Genomic DNA, 21,104 nt, shown 5'->3' with positions numbered 1-21,104 from the left:
GTATAAGAGCCTAGTCCTTTCAAAAGATGGTTGGATCTCTGTATTCCTGACTCCAGGACCCTCAGTTTTCCATTCCCAGCAACCAACCCAGCCCTCACGAGTTCTGGAAACATTTAAATTCAGAAATATTTTATATGTATATATTTGCCAACTGTGTTGCCAAGCACTGTTGTATAATAAATACATATCTCATATATAATTATATATACATATACATGTGGCATTATTTACTCTCTAATCCTAAAAAGAATCTTGCAAGAAATAATTATACTTCTTTTGCAGCAAAAAAAAAAAAAAAAAAAAAAAAATGAGAGCTCAGAAACACTATCTTGTCATATTGTCAAGCCATCACACAGTTTAGTGCCACCATAGCTGGGGTTGAGATCTAGGGCCATCTCCTTCCAAATCCCATAAGCATACCACCATATCATGCTACCTAGAACTGCGGGGAACGAAGACTTCACCATCATCCAAGCTCCTGCCAAGACAGACTTAGAAACATATTATCTCGAGGCCCAACACGCTTAGGGAAGTCCCTTACCGGGTAGTGCCGGATGACCATGCGATTCAGCAGAGTGGACAAGGCATAAAAAGCACCAGCATTCAGACCTGAAGGAAGGAGTGAGAAATACAACATTAGGGTCAGCTTTCTTCTGGGGCCACTGCTAACTTCTCCCCCAGCAGCTGGGGGAGGGTGTGGGCAGAAATCCTCATCCCCATTGCCACTCTGAGCAGTAGAGAAGAAAAATCCAGGGAGCTCTGAGGCTACTCTGCAGTTTTCTCAAAGAAATACTTCAAAACAACCAAAAGTAACCGTTTAATCTTTCCTTAGCCATACCCCGTTGATCTCTGATCCCTTTGATTTGCCCTGGAAAAGAGACTCCCAGGGCAGAATTATCTACATTCTTCTTAAGCATTGGGTAGATCTATGGGGTGGTCAGTAGGACTCCTGGACACATTCCTCCTCCTCCTGATGACCCTGCCCCCTCTTTAGGCTGCTCCAGACCTCTGACCCCTGATGCCACTCCCTCTGCAGGTAGTTTCTCTCCTGTTTTTCCAGTCCTCCTCCAACTTTCTTTGCTGATTCAATGTCACACAAAATCTGTTACACGAAACTAGAAGAGACCCCAAAGAGCATTCGGTTAACTCTCTTACTTTACACCAATTCATTCACCTAAGGAATGGAGCACCTAGGATATGCTGTGAAAGGCGGCATCTGTAGTGAATAAGGTCATCTGGCCAAAGTCATACAGCAAATCAGTAGCTGAGACTGGAACTGACCCAAAGGAGAAAAGACCTCCTGGCCTCCCTTCAATGATGATGATAATGATGACAATGGCAGCTGCACACACCTATGGATTAGATACTTCGTAACAACCCTAGAAAGTAGGTAGTATTATCATCACCATTTTATAGATAGGACAGATGAACACACAGTTAAAACAACAAATACAGTCAGTCCACAATGCCCACCAGGGGTCTTTCTAACTTTTACTAAACATTGAGGCTCACAAGATAGCACACTCAACATTAGAGTCACTTGGAAGGGTGTAAGTCAGGACACGTAGCTTGTGGGCAGGGCAGCCTCAGGAGTTCCACTTCAGTGGAACCAATCCATAGAACCCCAGTCCATACAGCCTTCCAGAAGTTACTCTCTTTCAGATGACAGCTAAGGTGCAATGAAAGGTGGGTATGGCAACCACCCTGGATGCCTCACAGGCGCCACTGTTACTTGTAACAATTCCGTAGGCGTAGCTTCCAGGGGCCCCATAAGTGACAGGCCAGTGAAAGGAGTCACTGTACTCAGGGAAGCACAAAGAATGGCTTCCCACAAGAATGAATAGGTCTCCCTGTCCATTTTTTATCACCAGAGGACATTTTTATCATAAGCAATGTTGCCTAAAGGTAGTTGACATACTCCCTTTATCTGGTTCCCAGGGGTAAAAGATACAAAGTTAAGCAAAGGTCAAATTCTCCTGCAAAAGGGGAAAGAATTGCTTTGCAATCACACAGGTATTAAGTGATGGAACTCGATTTGAACCCAGACCCTGTGGCTCCGGAGTTCTTGATCTTAAACACTCTGCTTTATATCCTCACAAAGCTGATTCTCGAATTAGATTTCTCCATCTCCGGTCACTGAACAATTTCCTCATGTCCCAGCCTCTCCTAGCAGGTCACCCCAGGGATGCAACAAGGTTGGGCTCAATGCAGCTTCCTGAGCAGCACAGAGCCACAGCGGGCCAATAAACCCCGACGTATCCCCAAACATCACTACAGCTGTCAGGCTGATGGCTGCAATGATCGCAAGGCTCTCAGCAATGTCTCATCCAAGCAGCATTCCCATCTAATCTTCATAGCACACACTCAGGCACTTAGAAAGTCCATTTCCGAGTCAGGAGGGCCCATAAGGAGACATTCCTGAAAAGCCAAGTGAGGCGGAGTGTGGGAAGGAGAAGAAAGAAAACAGTCTCCTCCCCTCTTCCCATCTCTCCCACTCCTCTCTAAGCCTCTTGGCCTAGCCTGACACTGCAAAGGGCAAGGAATGTTCCAACTCAGGCTTAGCTTCAGGTGGAACAGCTGCTCTCCTAACGGATGAGCCAAGGAGGGCAGAATCCACAGAAAAAGGAGGGAAATTATCCAGAAGGACTGAGAGCAAAAAATATACCAGTTCTTTTCTGATCCTGTTAAAGGCCTGGGGAACAGAGTCCTGAACAGGTTGACCCATACTGCAGAAGCTGAGTGGTTTTTCTGGGGCTCAAAGGTTTAGTGAAATAGTTTCCAAAGTGTGGTCTCTGTTCCATCCCAGACCTACTGTAGCAGGAACTCTGGGAGTGAGGCCCCCCGCAATCTGCATTTGAACAAGACCCCCAGGTGATTCTGATCATAAGCAATGTTGGTGGAAGCACTGGCTCCCTAGAGCAATGTGGTTCACCAACAGCCATCCCTGCTCCAGGCCAGACAGGTGACTGAATCAGGGCTACAGGGGACCAGGAGGGAAGGAAGAGCAGAGGTTCATCCTGGAAGGCTGCCGATCTTCTCCACTGTTTCTGCAGCCCTACCTTAGAGGAATCAGGAGGTTGTGTATGTTTTCTGAATCCATCTTTGGTCTAGATGTCCCTCCCAATATTGTCAAAGGTTGCCAGACATGGTTAACCAGGATAAGTTCACTGTACTTCCCAAACAAAGGGGTTGGGCATCCCACACAGAAGGGCAGGAATGAAGTGCATGCTCCTTCCTGTGCGTGAGTACCTCTTACAGGAGTACAGGTGACTGCATTCTATTCAGGTCTGATCATCCTCAGCAAGGTGAGCCTGCTGGGCCAGGGAAGAGAAAATGTGACCTCCCCTGAAAGGCCTGGTCATTCCTGGAATCAGTCACCTGGGAGAGGTGCCACTTACTGAGGAGGCAGGCTTTAGAGAGGCAGAAAGGACTCTGTCTGCATTCTGAATCTCTTTCTTTCCTTTGTCAAAAACAATTTTTTTCTTTGTGAAAAATGTGGGGGTCTCACTACGTTTCCCAGGCTCGTCTTGAATCCTGATCCTCCCACTTTGGTCACCCAAAGTGCTGGGACTGCAGGTGTGAGCCACCAAGCCCAGCCCCAATAACAATGTTATTCAAATTGTGTTCCAGAGACTACTGACATTAGAATTCCTTAAAGTTTAAAAATGCAGATTGTGAACCCCTACCATAGACCTACTGAATCAGAATCTCTTAGAATAGGGCCCAGGAATCTGCATCTTTAGCAACAACAACAAAAAACCCTTATACATTTGTTAAAGCGTCTGGAATTTGAGAATACATGACCTTCAAAATTCAGAAGATCAGGGACCAGACCCAGGCTCTCAAGTGGTGGGGTTAACATGGAGGCAGCTGGGATGGGAAGAGGCTTCAAGACCCACTACACAGCTACCCCAGAGGTTCTCAACTCTGCTGCAAGTCAGAATTAACTGGAATGCTGGTAAAAAGCTGATTCCCAGGCCCCAACCCAGACTTTCTGAATTTGTATTTCCAGAAATCTATGCACACATTCAGTCAAGCACCCAGGGGATCCTATCCTCAGGGAAGTTTGGGAAACACTGACCCCAGATCATATCTTTAGGTTTTGCTTACTCTGTGTTTTCCTTTAGTCCTTGTTTTAAAGGGCCAGCTTGACCTTGGCAAAGCTCCTGGGAATCCGGAGAAGGATTTTATGCCCACTCTTTAGCCAGGATTTTAGAGGGGGCATGAAGCCCCCTCCCTAGGCCTATGTAGGTAGAACAATGATAAAGCACTGAGAGCCCCAAGGGAAGGTGAACCTTGGGATATACAAGTTGAGGCTCTGAGTTCAGATGCCAGGGGCACTGGAAAATTATTCAGAAGCCTTCTGAAAATTATTCAGAATAATCTTGCCTTCAGCAAGTCTGGGGGATAACTACAGAAAAAGTACGCCTTTTGAGTATGGCATTTTCTAGAAGAGAAGCCTTTTCAACAGGGCAGTTGTTATGCCATTGATAATAAGACATTAGAGGAGGCCATGTGAATGCAAGACCCAGAGCCACAAACAGAATGTAGCCAAAGGAAGCTTCCTTTCTCCCTCTCACCCCACCCTACTGTGAAACACACCAAAGACACTTGCAGACAAGTGGAATTTCTGGTTCCTTGAGTCTTCCTGTATTGCCAAAGTTCAAAGAGAGAGGGAGGGTGTTTTACTGGCAGTTTCTCACTAATGTGAGATTTCAGCAACATCAAACACGAGCCCAACCCCTGCATCTCTTCCCTTCTAAACTGAATTGCCAGATTTTGGAAAAAAAAAAAAAAAAAGCAAATAAATAAATTTAAAATAATAATAGTTCTTAGTATAAATATGCCACAAATATTGCATAAGACATATTTATATTAAAAGTATTTGTTGCTTATCTGAAATTCAAATTAACTGGATGGCCTTTATTTTATCTCTCAACCCTACCTCTAAGGGTGTAGCCAGAAGTCTAGGGAAAAGCTAGCAATACTTGGACCCTCAATTTCCTCCAAGGCCTTCAATTATCACTGTACTTCAGCTCTGGGCAGTTGACTCATCAGCTCGGAGAACCACTTGGAAAGCCACGACAAATACAATACCACCAGCTACAGGACAGCTACTCCTCCTCTTAGTGAAATCTGGTTTGGACCAAAGAAGCAACGCTGGAAATAAGTTTACCAATGCAATAGCAATCTGGAGGCATGCCATGTCTTTATTCTCAACTGCATTAAAAGCTTTCACTTCCATTCAGAACACTCCAATGGGAAGTAAGTGTCATCACTGTTTTCTGGTAGGGGTGGAGAGTATTAAAGAGATGAAGAATGGGTAGCAAAGATGGGTGAAGGCGGTACACTCAGTAACGGGCAGAGCTGACACCAAAACTCAGACCTCCCATTTCTCATGAGCCAACTTTGAACTTATGAGTCTAGCACTCAAGGCTCTTAACCCAAGACATATTCACCCATGTCCAGTACATGTTCCTGTGAAATGCTATTGTCTCTTCGATTCCTTTAAATGCTCTTTGAGCATTTGATTTCTTTAAATGTAGCTCCAGCTACATGCTCTTTAAATGCATGTAATTCAGAGCTAAATATGAACACTACATGTACAATGTAAAAAGTATGAACCAATTTGTCTTCAAAGCCCAATCTGAAACTGCAAGGGGATTGGGAGGACTGGGATGATTCTGGAGAATTTCGAAGCATCAAGTTGAATTTATACAGGGCATTTTTAAAAACTTTTTTTGATGGAAGGCCAAGGTGGACGGATCATCTGAGGTCAAGAGTTTGAGACCAGCCTGGCCAACATGGTAAAACCCCGTCTCTACTAAAAATACAAAAATTAGCTGGGTATGGTGGCAGGTGCCTGTAATCCCAGCTACTTGGGAGGCTGAGGCAGGAGAATTGTTTGAACCTAGGAGGTGGAGGTTGCAATGAGCCAAGATCATGCCACTGCACTCCAGCCTGGGCGACAGAGTGAGACTCCATTTCAAAAAAAAAAAAATTGTTTTTGTTTGTTTTAATTTGGAAAAAACACAGTAGCAGAAAGCAAAGATTAACAGTTGGAGTCCAAGTGCCTATTGTTTTTGCCCTATGGGTAAGAAACTAAATCTCCAGAGCCTCAGTTTCCTCATGCATAAAATGAAGTAAAGGGCTTATGTCATGCGTTTGTTTTGAAAATTAAATGAGATAATGCATGTAAAGCAATTAACATGATTCCTCAATCAAAAATTTTTTCAGACCTGTGATTAAGTCTAAGAATCATTTCCATGTTGGCAAAGAGCCCCATATGGACATCACATTCTCCAGAGTTTCCTTTCAGCATTTTCAGCCAGCCTCTTGTTCACCCCAACTGTTATCACCACTGTAGGCAGCTACAATGTTAAGCAGTGCCATTGATTGTTTTCAACAAATGCCCTGGCAATAGAGCTCTTCCCACTGAACAAACTCCAAGTCAGATCAAATAACATGTCCTATGAATAGGGCTTTTCTGGGAACCTGCCAGGGAGGTCAAATAGTAATTCTCAGGGGTGGAGCTCCAAATTGACTTTGCTCCCTCCAATGGCTATGAGACGGTTGGCTCTCACAGCTCCATGGCCACAAGGCTGCTGGCTCTCACAGCCCCATGGCTGCAAGGCTGCTGATGTCACAGCCCCATGGCTGCAAGGTTGATGGCTGTCACAGCCTCATGGTTTCAAGGCTGCTGATGTCACAGCCCCATGGCTGCAAGGCTGCTGATGTCACAGCCCCATGGCTTCAAGGCTGCTGATGTCACAGCCCCATGGCTGCAAGGCTGCTGGCTGTCATAGCCCCATGGCTTCAAGGCTGCTGATGTCACAGCCCCATGGCTGCAAGACTGCTGGCTGTCACAGCCCCATGGCCGAGAGGCTGTAGTAGTCAAGGCTACTGCAGAGCCTGGGAGAAGGGGATTGGAATAGGGCAAGTTAAAGCCCATAATTCTTACTGATATTTAGCCATTTATCCTGAATAAATGCTGCTTGGATTGTTGCAAGCCATCTGTTAAAAGTTCTGAAAAAAATCATTTTGACATTTTTTGCCATTTTTCTTGTTTTTAAGAAGGAGCAGATTTTCTAAGGTCCTTACTCCACCATTCAAGAAGTGCTTTCTTATCTATTTCCTGGGTTATCATTTAATCAAACAGATAAGGAAAAGAGTCCAGAAGTACAGGATTAAAACTACTCTGTCAGATTAAAGACTATATAAGCAACCAGCCATGCAAGAGGAAGGAGGAGGAGTGGCTTTGCTCTCCACAGCATGGCCGAGGCTTGAGCCCTTCGATGACCAGGAGCAACAATGTTCCTGGTACATTTTGTTTCTGTTTCTTATTCTCATGGGTCAGTGACCTGGCCCTAATATCAACAACCTCCAGCACTGAGGACCACAGCCTTTGGAATGAGACCATTGCCCAGTTATCACACCGTCACCATTTTCATCCATAGAAAATAGTTATGAAGCACTCATCTGCCCTAGAATCCCAAGGTAGGCCTCAAACATCCTCTGTTAGATGCAACAAGGTTTATGGTTGTCAGAGGTCAATGCACTCATGATATCTAACTCTAGCAAAAGTAAAAGCTCTTATATGGAATCCTGAGTCTAGAAGGGACCCCAAAGGTCATCTTGTTTCACTATCCATCTTTAGCCTGAGATTCCCTAAAACATTCTCACCAAGTGGTTAGTCCCATCTATACTTGAATACCTCTCAGTGATGGGGAACTTGTAACTTCCTTAGTTGGACTTCTCTAAGATTTGGAAACTTTGTCTTTATTTTGTGGATGAATGGGGAGACATACTCAGAGAACTGAGAAACTGGAGGAAATGAGGAATGGAGGACCAAGACCTTAAAGATGAATCGGGTCATCTACAGCTATTCCAGATGAAAGTTCACGTATGCCTGAAAAATGGGATTGCCCCTCTAACAGGATGAAGCCACCTCTTATCTAGTGTCTCAGCAGATAAACATTTTAATTGAGATAAAATGTACAGATGAGTCTAAAATGAAACCCTGGCACAATCCTAGGAAGGAACATCAACAATTCCAGAATTGGCATTAAGAATGCAGACTTTGGGCCGGGTGTGGTGGCTCATGCTTGTAATCTCAGCACTTTGGAAGGCTGAGGCAGGCAGATCATGAGGTCAGCAGTTCAAGACCAGCCTGGCCAACATGGTGAAACCCCCGTCTCTACTAAAAATACAAAAGTTAGCTGGGCATGGTGGCAGGTGCCTGTAATCCCAGCTACTTGGGAGGCTGAGGCAGGAGAATCACTTGAACCTGGGAGGCGGAGGTTGCAGTGAGCCGAGATCATGCCACTGTACTGCAGCCTGAGTGACAGAGCGAGACTCTGTCTTGGGGGAGAAAAAAAGCAGACTTTGGAGTTACATGAACTTATATTTGAACTCTGGCTCTGCCACCTGAAAGGTGTGTGGCCTTGGGCTAGTTATCTAACCTCTTTGATTTTAGTTTCCTCATCTGTTAAATAGGGATAATTTTAGTACCAACATCACATGGGTGTACTGGAAGTTAAATAAAATCAGATATGAAAAGTACCTGGCACATAGTAAGCGCGATTGCTGTTATAAAACAATACTTTTCAGTGTATAGGCACCATGAAGCCAAGGCCACCTGGGGTTTCACTAAGAATAAGTCATGTCAAACCAATCTCATTTTTTTGTTTCATATGGTTACTATACATGTCACACAGTTGCTAACTCTTGGTTTTAATCAAACTTTAACTGGTGGATTAAATGACCAAATGTAGGCTGAATAGCAACAAAGCTGGGTAGATATGTAGCAACTTGGACTAAGGGTACTAACTAATGGTTGGCATTCATCTGGAGGACACTTTTTTTTTTGGAGGACACTCTTTAATGGAATGCCATGAGGCTCTGTCTTTGCCCTAGTTCGATTCAACAATCTTATTACAGGCTTGAAAGAAGACACAGAAAGCACCATACTGGGAAAGGAAGCCAACACATTAGCATAAAGATTCCAACCTATCTTGCTAAGATCCAAGCAAATGAAATGAAAGAGAGATGTTGTTGTGCATTCAGATAAAACAGAAGTCAATTACGGGATGAGGGAGGATGGGTTGAGGAGTGACTCATATGGCAAGACACATATATGCATGCATTCATTAGTTAACTAATTCAGTAACTACTGGAATAGTCACCCAAGGCTGGCCACTGCTAAGGAGACAGAAAGATGAAAAACATAAATCCACAACCTTAGAGAGTTCAGTCTAATATGGAAATAGACCTGCAATTTTTTTTTTTAATGACAGGTGATAAGATGTACAAGGAAGAGGCTGGACGCGGTGGCTGACGCCTGTAATCCCAGCACTTTGGGAGACTGAGGTGAGTAGATCACGAGGTCAGGAGATTGATACCATCCTGGCCAACATAGTGAAACCCTGTCTTTACTAAAAATACAAAAATTAGCTGGGTGTGGTGGCGCACACCTGTAGTCCAAGCTACTCGGGAGGCTGAGGCAGGAGAATCACTTGAACCCGGGAGGTGGAGGTTGTGTTGAGCCAAGGTTGCACCACTGCACTCCAGTCTGGTGACAGAGTGAGACTCCGTCTCAAAAAAAAGAGAGAAAAGAAAAGAAAAAGATGTACAAGGAATAGCATGGTAAGAGAGGGAAAGTGGTGACTTTCTCTACTACTGCTCTACAAAAGTGATATGGAGATGAGACTTGGAGGCCCAACAGGCATTGGTCAGATGACCTAACATGGGAAGAAATTATTTTCTAGGTGGACTTTACAATGCATGCAGAAGCCCTCGGGCATAGCTGGGTCCTCTGGATTGACCCTAAACAACAACTTCACATGCACAGTTGGGATCTGGAAAGAGTAAGATGTGAAGATATCTCAGGCCTCTCATCTAACATTTCCAGTTCAAATGGCTTCCTAGGCACATCGGCACCTTACCATAGGTGATGACAAGCAGCACAAAGTTGAGGTTTTTGAAGAGCCGGATGATGGAACTTAAGTACGAGGCATCAGGAGAGGCCAAGGCATAGCTCAGGGATTGGGCCCTGCTGGGGGGATATTTAGGCTTCTCCTTGAACACTGAAAGGAAAGAAACAGAGATGACTGAAAATTCCTGTGGTCCCACCCCAACAGAGCTGGTTTCACAGGGGTGAAAGCTGCTCCATCATCTGAGAGGAGCTAAGACTCCCAAAGGAAATATTAATTCTTAAATGAAACACTTTCCAGCCCCTCTCTTGAAGCTGCTCCACATTGTCTGAGGCTGAGTGAATGGTCTTTTGATACATTTTTCCTTTTCCTTTTCTTTCTTTTTTTTTTTTTTTTTTTTGAGATGAAGTCTCACTCTGTCACCCAGGCTGGAGTGCGGTGGCATGATCTTGGCTCACTGCAGCCTCTGCCTCCTGAGTTCAAGCGATTCTCGTGCCTCAGCCTCCTGAGTAGCTGGGACCACAGGCGTACACCACCATGCCTGGCTAATTTTTGTTTTTTTAGTAGAGATGGGGTTTCGCTCTGTTGGCCAGGGTGGTCTCAAACTCCTGACCTCAAGTGATCTGCCCACCTCAGCCTCCCAAAGTGCTGGGATTACAGGTGTGAGCCACCACCCCCAGCCCCGATTACTTTTCTTAATGACCGCTGGAAGGCTGAAATCGCTGGACATCCCAGGCAGTGTTCAAAGTTCAAGGAATCTCATAGTAACCAGCAAATAACATACACACAGAGAACTGAAGAAACATGCCAGCAACACATGATGGAAAAGCAGCAAAAGCTAAAGTGTTGGGATTGGTGAGCCCAGTTAGTGGCTTAGCGCCACAGCTCCTCCCAAGGGGAAAGGGACTATGCTGCCCAAGCTTAGCACAGAGCATGGCATGCAGCAGCTGATAAATATTCCCTGAATAAGTGAAAGGGGTCTTATTCTGCAGAAAAAAAAATGTAAGGTCCAATCCTAGTTTCTCAAAGTCTGAATCAGACCTCTGCCTCATGACAGAAACAAGAAGATTGGCACATGCTTCACCAGGAGCAGACACTCTGATATGAAGGGCTGGAGCATCACAGCAGGAAAGCCACTCCCTTTTTATAATATTTTCAGTACAACTAGCATGATCATTTTGACTGTACGGATCGCCAGTCCATTTTCTAGGGGGCAGATCAGTTTAACTAGTTGTTTGGTTAAAGCAATTCCCCTATTAAATCCCAATTAAGTACCCAGGAGTGGTGGCTCACGCCTGTAATCCCAGAACTTTGGGAGCTCAAGGCAGGCAGATTACTTTAGGTTGGGAGTCCAAGACTAACCTGGCTAACATGGTGAAATACTGCGTCTACTAAAAATACAAAAATTAGCCAGGTGCGGTGGCACATGCCTGTAGTCCTAGCTACTCGGGAGGCTGAGGCAGGAGAATTGCTTGAACCCAGGAGGCGAAGGTTGCAGTGAGCTGAGATCATGCCACTGTACTCCAGTTTGGGCGACAGAGTGAAACTCTGTCTCAAAAAAAAAAAAGAAAATATTCCAAATAAGCACCTTGCAGCCTCCTCTACACCCCAAGAGAATGCTCCTGAAAGGTGAGTAGACTATCACCACTTAGAGGAAGCCCTGGAAATGAAGTTTACTCTCCTGGAAGATCAAAGGGGCCCTCCACCAAGAAAATGCCCTTGCCCAGACTTCAGAGTCCTGCTTCCTCCTTCTTTAGAAACAGTCCTGGATATTCGAGTTGGGAGCTTCTCATCCATTGTCTTGCCTCTTCACCTTCCCTTAGTCAGGGGAAAGAATGCAAGGCAAAAAGTTTGCTCATCTCTACATCAGCAGGTGTTGGCTTAATATTTGGCAACCACAAACCAGAATTCAGATATGATTTTTCAGGTCTTTACTCAATTAGCAACTATCTATCTGTGCTTGATAATAAAATGCCCAAATAGAAATGTCCAAACTCCAGATTTTCAACTGCAAAGGACCAGGCCCTCATCTGCTTGAGAATTTGGAGCCGGATATATAATTTGAAACTCAAAGTCTGGCTAAGAGGCCCCTGGCTGTATCATTCTTCCCTGCTCTCATCCATAGCTCCCTTGCTTCTCACCTTACCAGGGACACCAAGGTCTCTGTCTAAGACATTCTGCCAGCTTTTAAACCCATTAGGCAGCCTTTCTCATCCTGGATTCTTGGAGGGAAACAACGCAGTGAGAACGGTTGAATGAGGTACCCAATTACGGAACTGCTTAACTCTGGAGGTGGGGCCAGCAGGCAGGAATGAAACCTTTAACATATGAGTTGGAACTTTCAGGTATTAGGAAGAATGCTGGTTAACCTTTACACAGCTTACTAGTTGAAAATAAATTTATCAAAGCTCATATTATATCACTCAACTTTCAGTTGAGTGATGTAAAAATTCTCTTACCAAATACCTCAGTCATTAAATGCACATGGATATAAAATATTAACAGTACGGGCCGGGTGTGGTGGCTTATACCTGTAATCTCAGCACTTTGGGAGGCCAAGGTGGGTGGATCATTTGAGGTCAGAATTCGAGACTGGCCTGGCCAACATGGTGAAACCCTGTCTCTACTAAACATGCAAAAACTAGCCGGGTGTGGTGACAGGTACCTATATTCTCAGCTACTCAAGAGACTGAGGCAAGAAAAACACTTGAACCCAGGAGGCAGAGGTTGCAGTGAGCTAAGATTGTGACACTGCACTCCAGCCCGGGTGACAGAGCAAGACTCCATCTCCAAAAATAAGAAATAAAAAACAAAATATTAACAGTAATTATCTGAGTTTCACGGTTGGGATTAACCTGTACAATGACAAGTTAATGGTCATTCCTTTCTCTATGCTTTTTTGTATTTTCTAGATTTTTCTATAATGAGCATATATTAGTCTTACAATTTTTTATTTTTTAAAAGAGAAGGGGTTTCACTATCTTGGCCAGTCTGGTCTTGAACTCCTGACCTCATGATCCACCTGCCTCGGCCTCCCAAAGTGCTGGGATTACAGGCATGAGACACTGTACCTGGCTTACTCTTAAAATTTTTTAAAAAAGCATTAAAGATGCACTGGTACACGGGTGAGAGAAGAATAAAAAAAAGAACATAAAAATAAAAATAATTCTTAAAAATCATTAAAGAAGTATGATACCTAAGTATTGTCAGGTTAATCTATGAGACTGTTAATTTTATGAATCAATTTCAGTTTTGTTTTTCAGAAATTTGGAATAGGGAGATAGATGAGCTTAGACTTGACTCCAGTCTCTGCCACTGATTAGTTATCTAATCTCGAATAGTTTATATAACCTCCCTTAAGTGTCATTTTTCTCTTTGTTAAATAAGACTGAGAGTGGTACCTCACTGATAGGGCTGCTGAAGACTAAATGAAATCAGGCATGCTTAGCAGAGTGCCTGTGATGGCCTAAGTGCCCAGTGGCTTTCATCAAGGGGACTAGCAGTCTACCCATTACTTCCAATGAGGTAGGACTGGAGAACAGGTTAATGACAATTAAACCTGTCCTTAGCCACTAACAAAGTGCACAGGACCAGCTAGCACTGTGTGGGAACAACTGCCTAGGCTAAAACATTTGAAGACCATAAGAAGCCAAGACACCAGTTTCTGTAAATATCCATGGTATTTCAGGGCATGTTCACAAGGGTCCCGCTGAAGTCAGCAGAATCTCCCTGCCTCTTCAACTGCTGTCCCATCAGTCTACTAATGACCTTACCAATGATGACAAGGATGAGGAGGAGAGTGGCCACACCTCCTATTATATAGAACATGATGCTGATGTGGTAGGCAAGCTTGTTCCGGTCTTCGATGTTGGGTACCAAAACAGGAGGGACCAAGAACCCAATCGCAATTCCAAGCTATAGAAGACAGAGACAACCAATCACAGTTACCAGTGGCCAAGGGAGGTGACAGCACAAATGTAAAGAGACTCTTAATAAGAAATCTAATTCCCAACTTCCAATCCCTCCTCACACCCAAACAGGGATTATTTCCCAACTCAAAACACCAGAGAAATCTTTCTTCTAACTGATGATTGGGCTCATACATCCTTCTGACCACCCTCATTATCAATGCCTATTGAAAGTATAGTTGATGGTCTCAATGCGGGCTGGCTCTTCTCTAGCTGCACATTAGTGAATGATGGTGCCTCTACTCCCGTATCTGGAATAGAGTAAAATAACATTGATTATTTTTTTCTTGTGCTACTCAAATTTTTAGTTTCACTGAATCTGTTAACCCAGAGCTGAGCCCAGCTGGGGAGAAATTCTATACCCTGCAAGCCCAAGAACTTGCACTCAGTAAGAGTTGAAAGTCTAAAGTTATCACATTTACAAGCATGAAAGCTTCAGTTTATTGTGTGAATAACGTAGTAACTTCTAAAGCATCTGTAGTGTAAAGTCACACGTAACTGCATAAATGTATGCGCGCAGAAGATAGGCACCTTAAAAATGGCTATAAACACACACACACTCCCAACAAATTAAACCATTTTTTAATCTGGATTGGAGTCCAAATTCCAGTGACCTAACAGACTTGGGTGTTTCTGAGGTCAGAAAGGCTTGGCTTCAGTACTGACTGGCTGTGATACAATTCCCAAAAGCCCTTCTGCTGCGTATAATACTGAAGCAGAAATGGGAAAATAGCTTGTGAACTCAGGCAAGCATCAAATTTCAAGAGTGAAGGAAGATGAGTAATTCTTTTGTCTTAAGGTCTCATTTTTCCTTTATTGTACTTGAAAGAGCTACAGGTAAAGAAGCGATTCGCTTTCACTCCTCATTTTCACACTATTCATCAGCTTTCAATCTGCTGGCTGCCTTGACTGGTTTTTCAATCTGTCAATTACAGCCATTCGAGGTGGTTACTAGTGGTTCTCAGTTCTGGAATATTCACAAAAGTGATCACTCATCATTTCTGTGTAGAGCTCGTTAGACCAATATGTAATCAATCAGCCACATGCATCTTTAAAACGTACTCTACTAGATATTTTAGGAGGTAGCAAGAGGTATAAGGCAGGGTTCCTGCCTTCAAGGAGCTTAATAATCTATTAGCAGGAAAAATCTTAAGACAAAAATATAACAGGTAACACAACTGGCCATATTTGTGGGTTGCAATGATAGAATATTACAGTTTGAAAGTCCTTCTGTAATCCTCTATTATAATTACAAACCCAATCATTACAGGAGAAAACAAAGGCCAAGTGAGGTTAATTGAGCTCTGTGACTTGTTGAGGGTCACCCAGAGTTCTAGCAGAGTGGAGGTGAGAAAGCAGATCTCCTGTCTTCTCTGGCCAGTGCCTCCCAAGCTAAGAGCCTTGAGAAAGGCCCAGGTAGGCAGGCTTCAGCAGAAGAGAGGCCTCTTTTGTGTCCTTGGAGCTTTATCTGACCCTTAGTCATACTAGTTTGTCAGAATCAGGCTTACCTGCTGATCTCCAAGACTTCCACTGAAGGTAAAAACCAGCCATAAGCAGGGCCAAATACAACCTTCTTCATAGCTGGGAAGCTGGTCCCACTCCAACTCATATATGGCCTTCTAAGCGCTTGGAGTTGGAGGTCTGGAAGTTAAGTAGAATCTCCCAGGGTCCCATTTGCAAGAGTGAGGAAAGATACAGACATCATCTGAAGCTCTGTGACTTTCATTTCCAAAGGAAAATTAAAGCTCTGAGGTCCCAACACAGGATACTCTAATCCCCAGTAATCTTCTGCCCCAGTAAAGAAATCCTCCCAGCTGGTGCCACACTGTACACCCTACTCTTCTGGGGTGGCTGGACTCTGTTCATTCCATCTATACACTAAGCTTGAGTGAGTGCTGATCAACCCCAACTCCAGCCAGCAGGGTGAATGGGCAGGCCCTAGTAGTGGCCTGCAGTAATCCCAGCTGGGCAGCAATGCTGTCTCATGGTAACCTTTCTCAAGGAGGAAATTGGCTATGGAGGTACTTTGATGCCCAGCGTGAAAAACCAAAACATAACGATTAGACTGTAAGCTGTTTCCTCTTTTGTTCTTTCAAGACATATTTTTTCCTGCTTCTTGAGAGCAGTGTTTAGGAAGAGTCTATTTCTAGTTACTAGTTCATAGGTCTGTCTCATAGTCATGGATGGATGGACAGATGAACATTAGTAGAAAACCCTGGCTACACAAAGCTAGGAATTACACATCTCCCTGTTAAGGTCAAGGTTCTTTCTACATTGTACTCACAGTGGTAAGAAAAAAAAATGTATATGGGAAAGTAAGGAGAGGGTAGATACCCTACTGTTTCTTGAGCATCTACTATGCATTGAATATGTAATACACTTTAACTTTTAATTTAACCCCAATAACTTTATTTATTTAAAATTTATTATTTTTATTATTATTTGAGATGGCGTCTCATTCTGTCACCCAGGCTGAAGTGCAGTGGCGCAATCTCAGTTTACTGCAACCTCCACCTCCCAGGTTCAAGTGATTCTCCTACCTCAGCCTCTGAGTAGCTGGGATTACAGGCACCCGCCACCATGCCTGGCTAATTTTTGTATTTTTAGTAGAGACAGGGTTTCATCATGTTGGCCAGGCTGGTCTCGAACTCCTGACCTCAAGTGATCTGCCTGCCTTGGCCTCCCAAAGTGCCAGGATTACAGGCATGAGCCACTGCACCCGGCCTAACTCCAGTAACTTTGTAACAACAAAAAAGAGACGTAGGGAAAAAAATTGCTGCTCAGCACCCTGCCCAGGGTCACACAGGCAACTAGCAGAAGAGCTGGGATCCTAAGCCAGTTCTGTCTGATATCAGAGCCCAGACTCACTTTGCTGCCTTCCATGAAATGGTTGGTGTGTACCAGTTAACACGGACATCTACATTTTCACCCATGTGGGTTGTCATTAATTTAAGAGGAAACCTCTTGGGTACAAATCAGAGACCTGGGGCCTGAATCAGTGAAACATTAATTTAAAATGTGGGAGAACGCCGCGCCTGGCACATTTGGCACGTTTCCTGGAGACCCACCTTGGGAACGCAAATGAATGCGTGTCACTGCTAACTGTTTTTCAGTAGACTTACATCCCTGTACTTGTATAGTTTTATCATTCTCAACAAAACACAAAGTCATGGGCGAAGTACAAAATTCATTGTCAAACTAAGACATAGTCTTAGCTCTTCTGGAACTTACTTTTCAAAAATTAGGCTGTCTTCATTTTTACCTATCCCATAGCAGTATTTCCCAACCTTGACCCATAACAAACATCACCATCTGTCTTCCCAACCAGATTACAAGCTCCATGAGGGTAGGGCTCGCATTGATCTCTGGAGCCTGCCTCATGATAATACTCATCATAGTACAACATATAGAGCTTTACATGGAGTAGCTCAAGCCTCAAAACAACTCCAGAAAGACAGGTCTAATATCATCCCAGTTTCACAGATGATGAAACTGAGGTGGAGGAAGGCTGACTTGCCCAAGGTTGCACAACTACAGGTAGCAAAGCTGGAGTTTTCATTGCTTCCTTTTTTTTTTTTCTGGGACGGAGTCTCACTCTGGTGGGCTGGAGTGCAGTGGCGTGATCTCGCTCACTGCAACTTCCGCTTCCCGGATTCAAGTGATTCTCCTGTCTCAGTCTCCCTAGTAGCTGGAACTACAGGCGTGTTCCACCACGCCCAGCTAATATTTGTATATTTAGTAGAGACGGGGTTTCACCATGTTGGCCAGGATGGTCTCGATCTCTTTACCTCGTGATCCGCCCGCCTCGGCCTCCCAAAGTGCTGGGATTACAGGCGTGAGCCACCGGGCCCGGCAAAGCTGGAGTTTTCAACACACAGCATTCCAAAGTTAGGTAAGCTTTATAACTGTAGTTTACTTCATCCCAGTAGAAGGTGTTTAACAAAAAATGTGATAAATGAAGGGATGGAGAGGTAGCCTGGGATATTTCATTTTTATCTTCTGTTTTATTTTTGTCCTTTCTGCAAACTGAAAGGTGACCTCTAAATGCTATTGCAATGTCAGTCATTAGGAGCATTTCCAGAGCAAATTTCACAGTGAAAAACATATCTATGCAGTCTGAGGGCTCTGGGTGACAAGAAGAAGCCATAATTTGAATGATGTGTCACTTGTAATTCTGGCTCATGCATTTGGCAGAGCAAGAATAAAACCAGAAAATCACCAGGCTGCATCTGGGGTAAGAGTTCCGTACCTAGCCCATTATGCAACACAACACACATGCTATACCGGCTCTGAGATCCACGGAAACACTGTTTCCCATCCTCTTCCACCGCCCGCTGTCCCCATCCGCCATCCGCAAAGCCCTAAGTCACACTTGAATCAGAACCCTAGCACACAGATGCCCTCCTAAATCCTACCTAGTCAAGGGGCCAGAATATGGCCAGGACATCCAGGGAATGATCCCAGGGCGTCCACAAAAGACAAGGCAAGGAGCTCTGTGTCCACACCGTGGTGAGGGCTTCAGTCCAAATGGAACAGGGAAAGAACCAGTAGTCCCCATCTGAGCCTTTTCCTGGGTCCCAGGCACTTCATCCTCTTGACCCAAGCCACTGGCAACATGGATCCCATTCTTGTTAGGAGACAACAACCTCAACAAACAGATTCTCACCAACGAAATATTCATCTCCCAAACGTGCCGTGCTATTCAGACAATGGCAAGCCCACCCTCACCCCTATGTTGGGTCCCAATTTGCTCAAACCAATTGGTTCATTCCTCTCCCCTGGGCACAGTCATCGGCTATGGCCGGATAATGTTCCCTTAGATTTCAGGGCTCTCAGGAGCTAGCTTCCTAGTGCTGAGTCAAAAATAATCCCATACTTGGCTGCACGCAGTGGCTCACACCTGTAATCCCAGCACTTTGGGAGGCCAAGGTGAGCGGATCACCTGAGGTCAGGAGTTTAAGACCAGCCTGACCAACATGGAGAAAGCCCATTTCTACTAAAAATACAAAATTAGCCGGGTGTGGTGGCGCATGCCTTTAATCCCAGCTACTTGAGAGGCTGAGGCAGTAGAATTGCTTGAACCTGGGCAGCAGAGGTTGTGGTGAGCCGAGATCGTGCTATTGCACTCTGGCCTGGGCAAGAACAGCAAAACTCTGTCTAAAAAAAAAAAAAAAAAAAAAGACCCATAAAATGCTATATATCAATTAAAAAAAATCTCTTTATTGAGCCAGTCCCTTTCTTTGCACCAGGGTCCCTGAGGTTGAAGGGCTTCCATCAGATTTGGTCTCTTTATGACCTAATCTGGGGCTTGTCTTTTGCCCATGCTATGCTATTTTTGTTTTATAAGTTAAAAAAATATATTTTATTTATTTGTTTTTGAGACAGAGTCTCAATTCTGTTGCCAGGATGGAGTGTAGTGGCATGATCTCGGTTCACTGCAATCTCTGCTTCCTGGGTTCAAGTGATTCACCCGCCTCAGCCTCCCGAGTAGCTGGAACTTCAGGCTCATGCCACCATGCCTGGCTGACATTTTACAATTTTTTATGGAGATCAGATCTCTCACTATGTCGCCTAGGCTGTTCTCAAGTGATCCTCCCCCTCCCATCTCAGTTTCCCAAAATATTGAGATTACAGGCATGAGCCACCGTACCTGGCTTTATGCTATTTTTAAATGAATCTCTCACTTCTTCTCCTTTCTGCTTCAACATTCCTCAGAGACATCATCATACTAATACAGTGGTTAAGGGCTCAGGGTCGGGGGTCAGAAAGATCTCAGTTCAAATACCAGCCCTACCAGTTACTAGACCTTGGCAAGTTCATTGATCTCTCTGTGTGTTCCCTAATCCACAAGAGGAAGAAAATACCATCTAGCTCATTGGACTGAGGCTCACTCCCTGTCTGCAAGGCTGGCTCTTCCCCACACACTCTCACACAACAATGGTGACAGGCAGCAGAGGCTACTGGGACTTCCAAGATGCACTTCGTTTATTTAGGGAAGTCAAACAAACTATCATCTTATCCTGGATCTGCTTCACTTCCTTCTCTGTCTCCTTCTGCATGTCCTTCCTCAATTCTCTTAGCCATCATTGACTCTGTCCTCTTATATCCACTTCGTCTCAGATCCTCTCGAACCCTTCTGCAAAGTCCTTTTTGAATCTGCCCTGCCCTGCTTCAGCACTTCTGCCTTTCTCCCAGGCAACTGTGATCTCTTCTCCGCCCGACCTACATGGTGTACTCAGATTCATGGTCCTTAGAATTACATTGACCCCACTGTACCTGCTCAAAGACCTTCAAGGTGTCAGCCCTCTCATAGGAAGGAAGCAGGTCCAAATCTCTCAGCCACTGTTCTTGGCCACTCTGTGTCCCTACCCAAGTCTTATCTCAAATTGTAATCCCCACATGCTAAGGGTGGGACCTGGTGGGAGGTGATTGGATCAATAGCAGTTTCCCCCATGCTATTCTCATAGTAGTGAGTTCTCACAAGATCTGATGGTTATATAAATGTTCGACAGTTTCTCCTTCACACACTGTCTCTCGTCTACCACCATGTAAGATGTGCCTGCTTCCCCTTCCACCATGATTGTAAGTTTCCTGAGGCCTCCCCAGCCATATGGAACTGTGAGTCAATTAAAATTCTTTTCTTTATAAATTACCCAGTCTCAAGCAGTTCTTTATAGCAGCGTGAAAACAGACTAATACAGCTGTCTTTGCTAGTTTCAACCTTCCTTTCCAGTCCCTTCTCTCCTGTATCCCTATAAATCCACTATGTTCCAGCCAGATTGGACGAGTCATGATTCCAGCCTTTCCATCATCTCAATTATACATGTATCCCAAGTTTCCCCCTTTGTAATCTTTCAGAGCCCATCACCATGTGAGCTGTCTCACAGAACTTTCCTCGATGATCCTTGCTAGGTGTGATTGCCTTGCCCTAATTTCCTCTAATCTTTGAGTTGTCAGACATTTTTCTGATACTTGCTATTCTGATGCTTACTCAATAAACGGGTGTTGAAAGAATGAGCTGTAGTTAACTGATACGTCAGGAAAGCACCATTGCCACTGCACATTTGTCATGTGAGCCCAGACCTGTGGAAAGATGTGGTTGGAAAAAAAGTCTAGACAAGGTTCTCAGAGAAAGTTTGCTATTTTAAAAAGCATGGTTGAGGATCCTTTTAAAATAAGACCCTCATAGGCTGGGCATGGTGGC

The 21,104-nt window shown here is 44.4% G+C and overlaps 1 protein-coding gene across 2 annotated transcripts in view; it reads right to left on the bottom strand.

Annotated features, from left to right (window-relative positions):
- Positions 1 to 21,104, bottom strand: part of FLVCR2 (FLVCR choline and putative heme transporter 2) — a 62,502-nt gene that overhangs the window by 13,284 nt on the left and 28,114 nt on the right. Inside the window, exons 1-4 of one of the 2 annotated variants that reach the window (XM_012438116.2) lie at positions 15,409 to 15,492; positions 13,706 to 13,847; positions 9,945 to 10,085; positions 542 to 609 (exon numbers count right to left, since the gene is read on the bottom strand). In XM_012438116.2, coding sequence (XP_012293539.1) covers positions 542 to 609; positions 9,945 to 10,085; positions 13,706 to 13,760 — 264 coding nt within the window. In that variant the 5' untranslated portion in view covers positions 13,761 to 13,847; positions 15,409 to 15,492. Of the gene's footprint in view, positions 1 to 541; positions 610 to 9,944; positions 10,086 to 13,705; positions 13,848 to 15,408; positions 15,493 to 21,104 lie in introns of those variants that run through there. The other variant, XM_012438115.2, reaches the window with a different exon arrangement.

The sequence above is a fragment of the Aotus nancymaae genome, unplaced genomic scaffold, assembly GCF_030222135.1.
Source record: "Aotus nancymaae isolate 86718 unplaced genomic scaffold, 86718_ANA_hifiasm-v0.15.2.pri h1tg000011l, whole genome shotgun sequence".
NCBI classification, from domain to species: domain Eukaryota; kingdom Metazoa; phylum Chordata; class Mammalia; order Primates; family Aotidae; genus Aotus; species Aotus nancymaae.
This window is presented reverse-complemented; position numbering and strand designations above follow the sequence as displayed.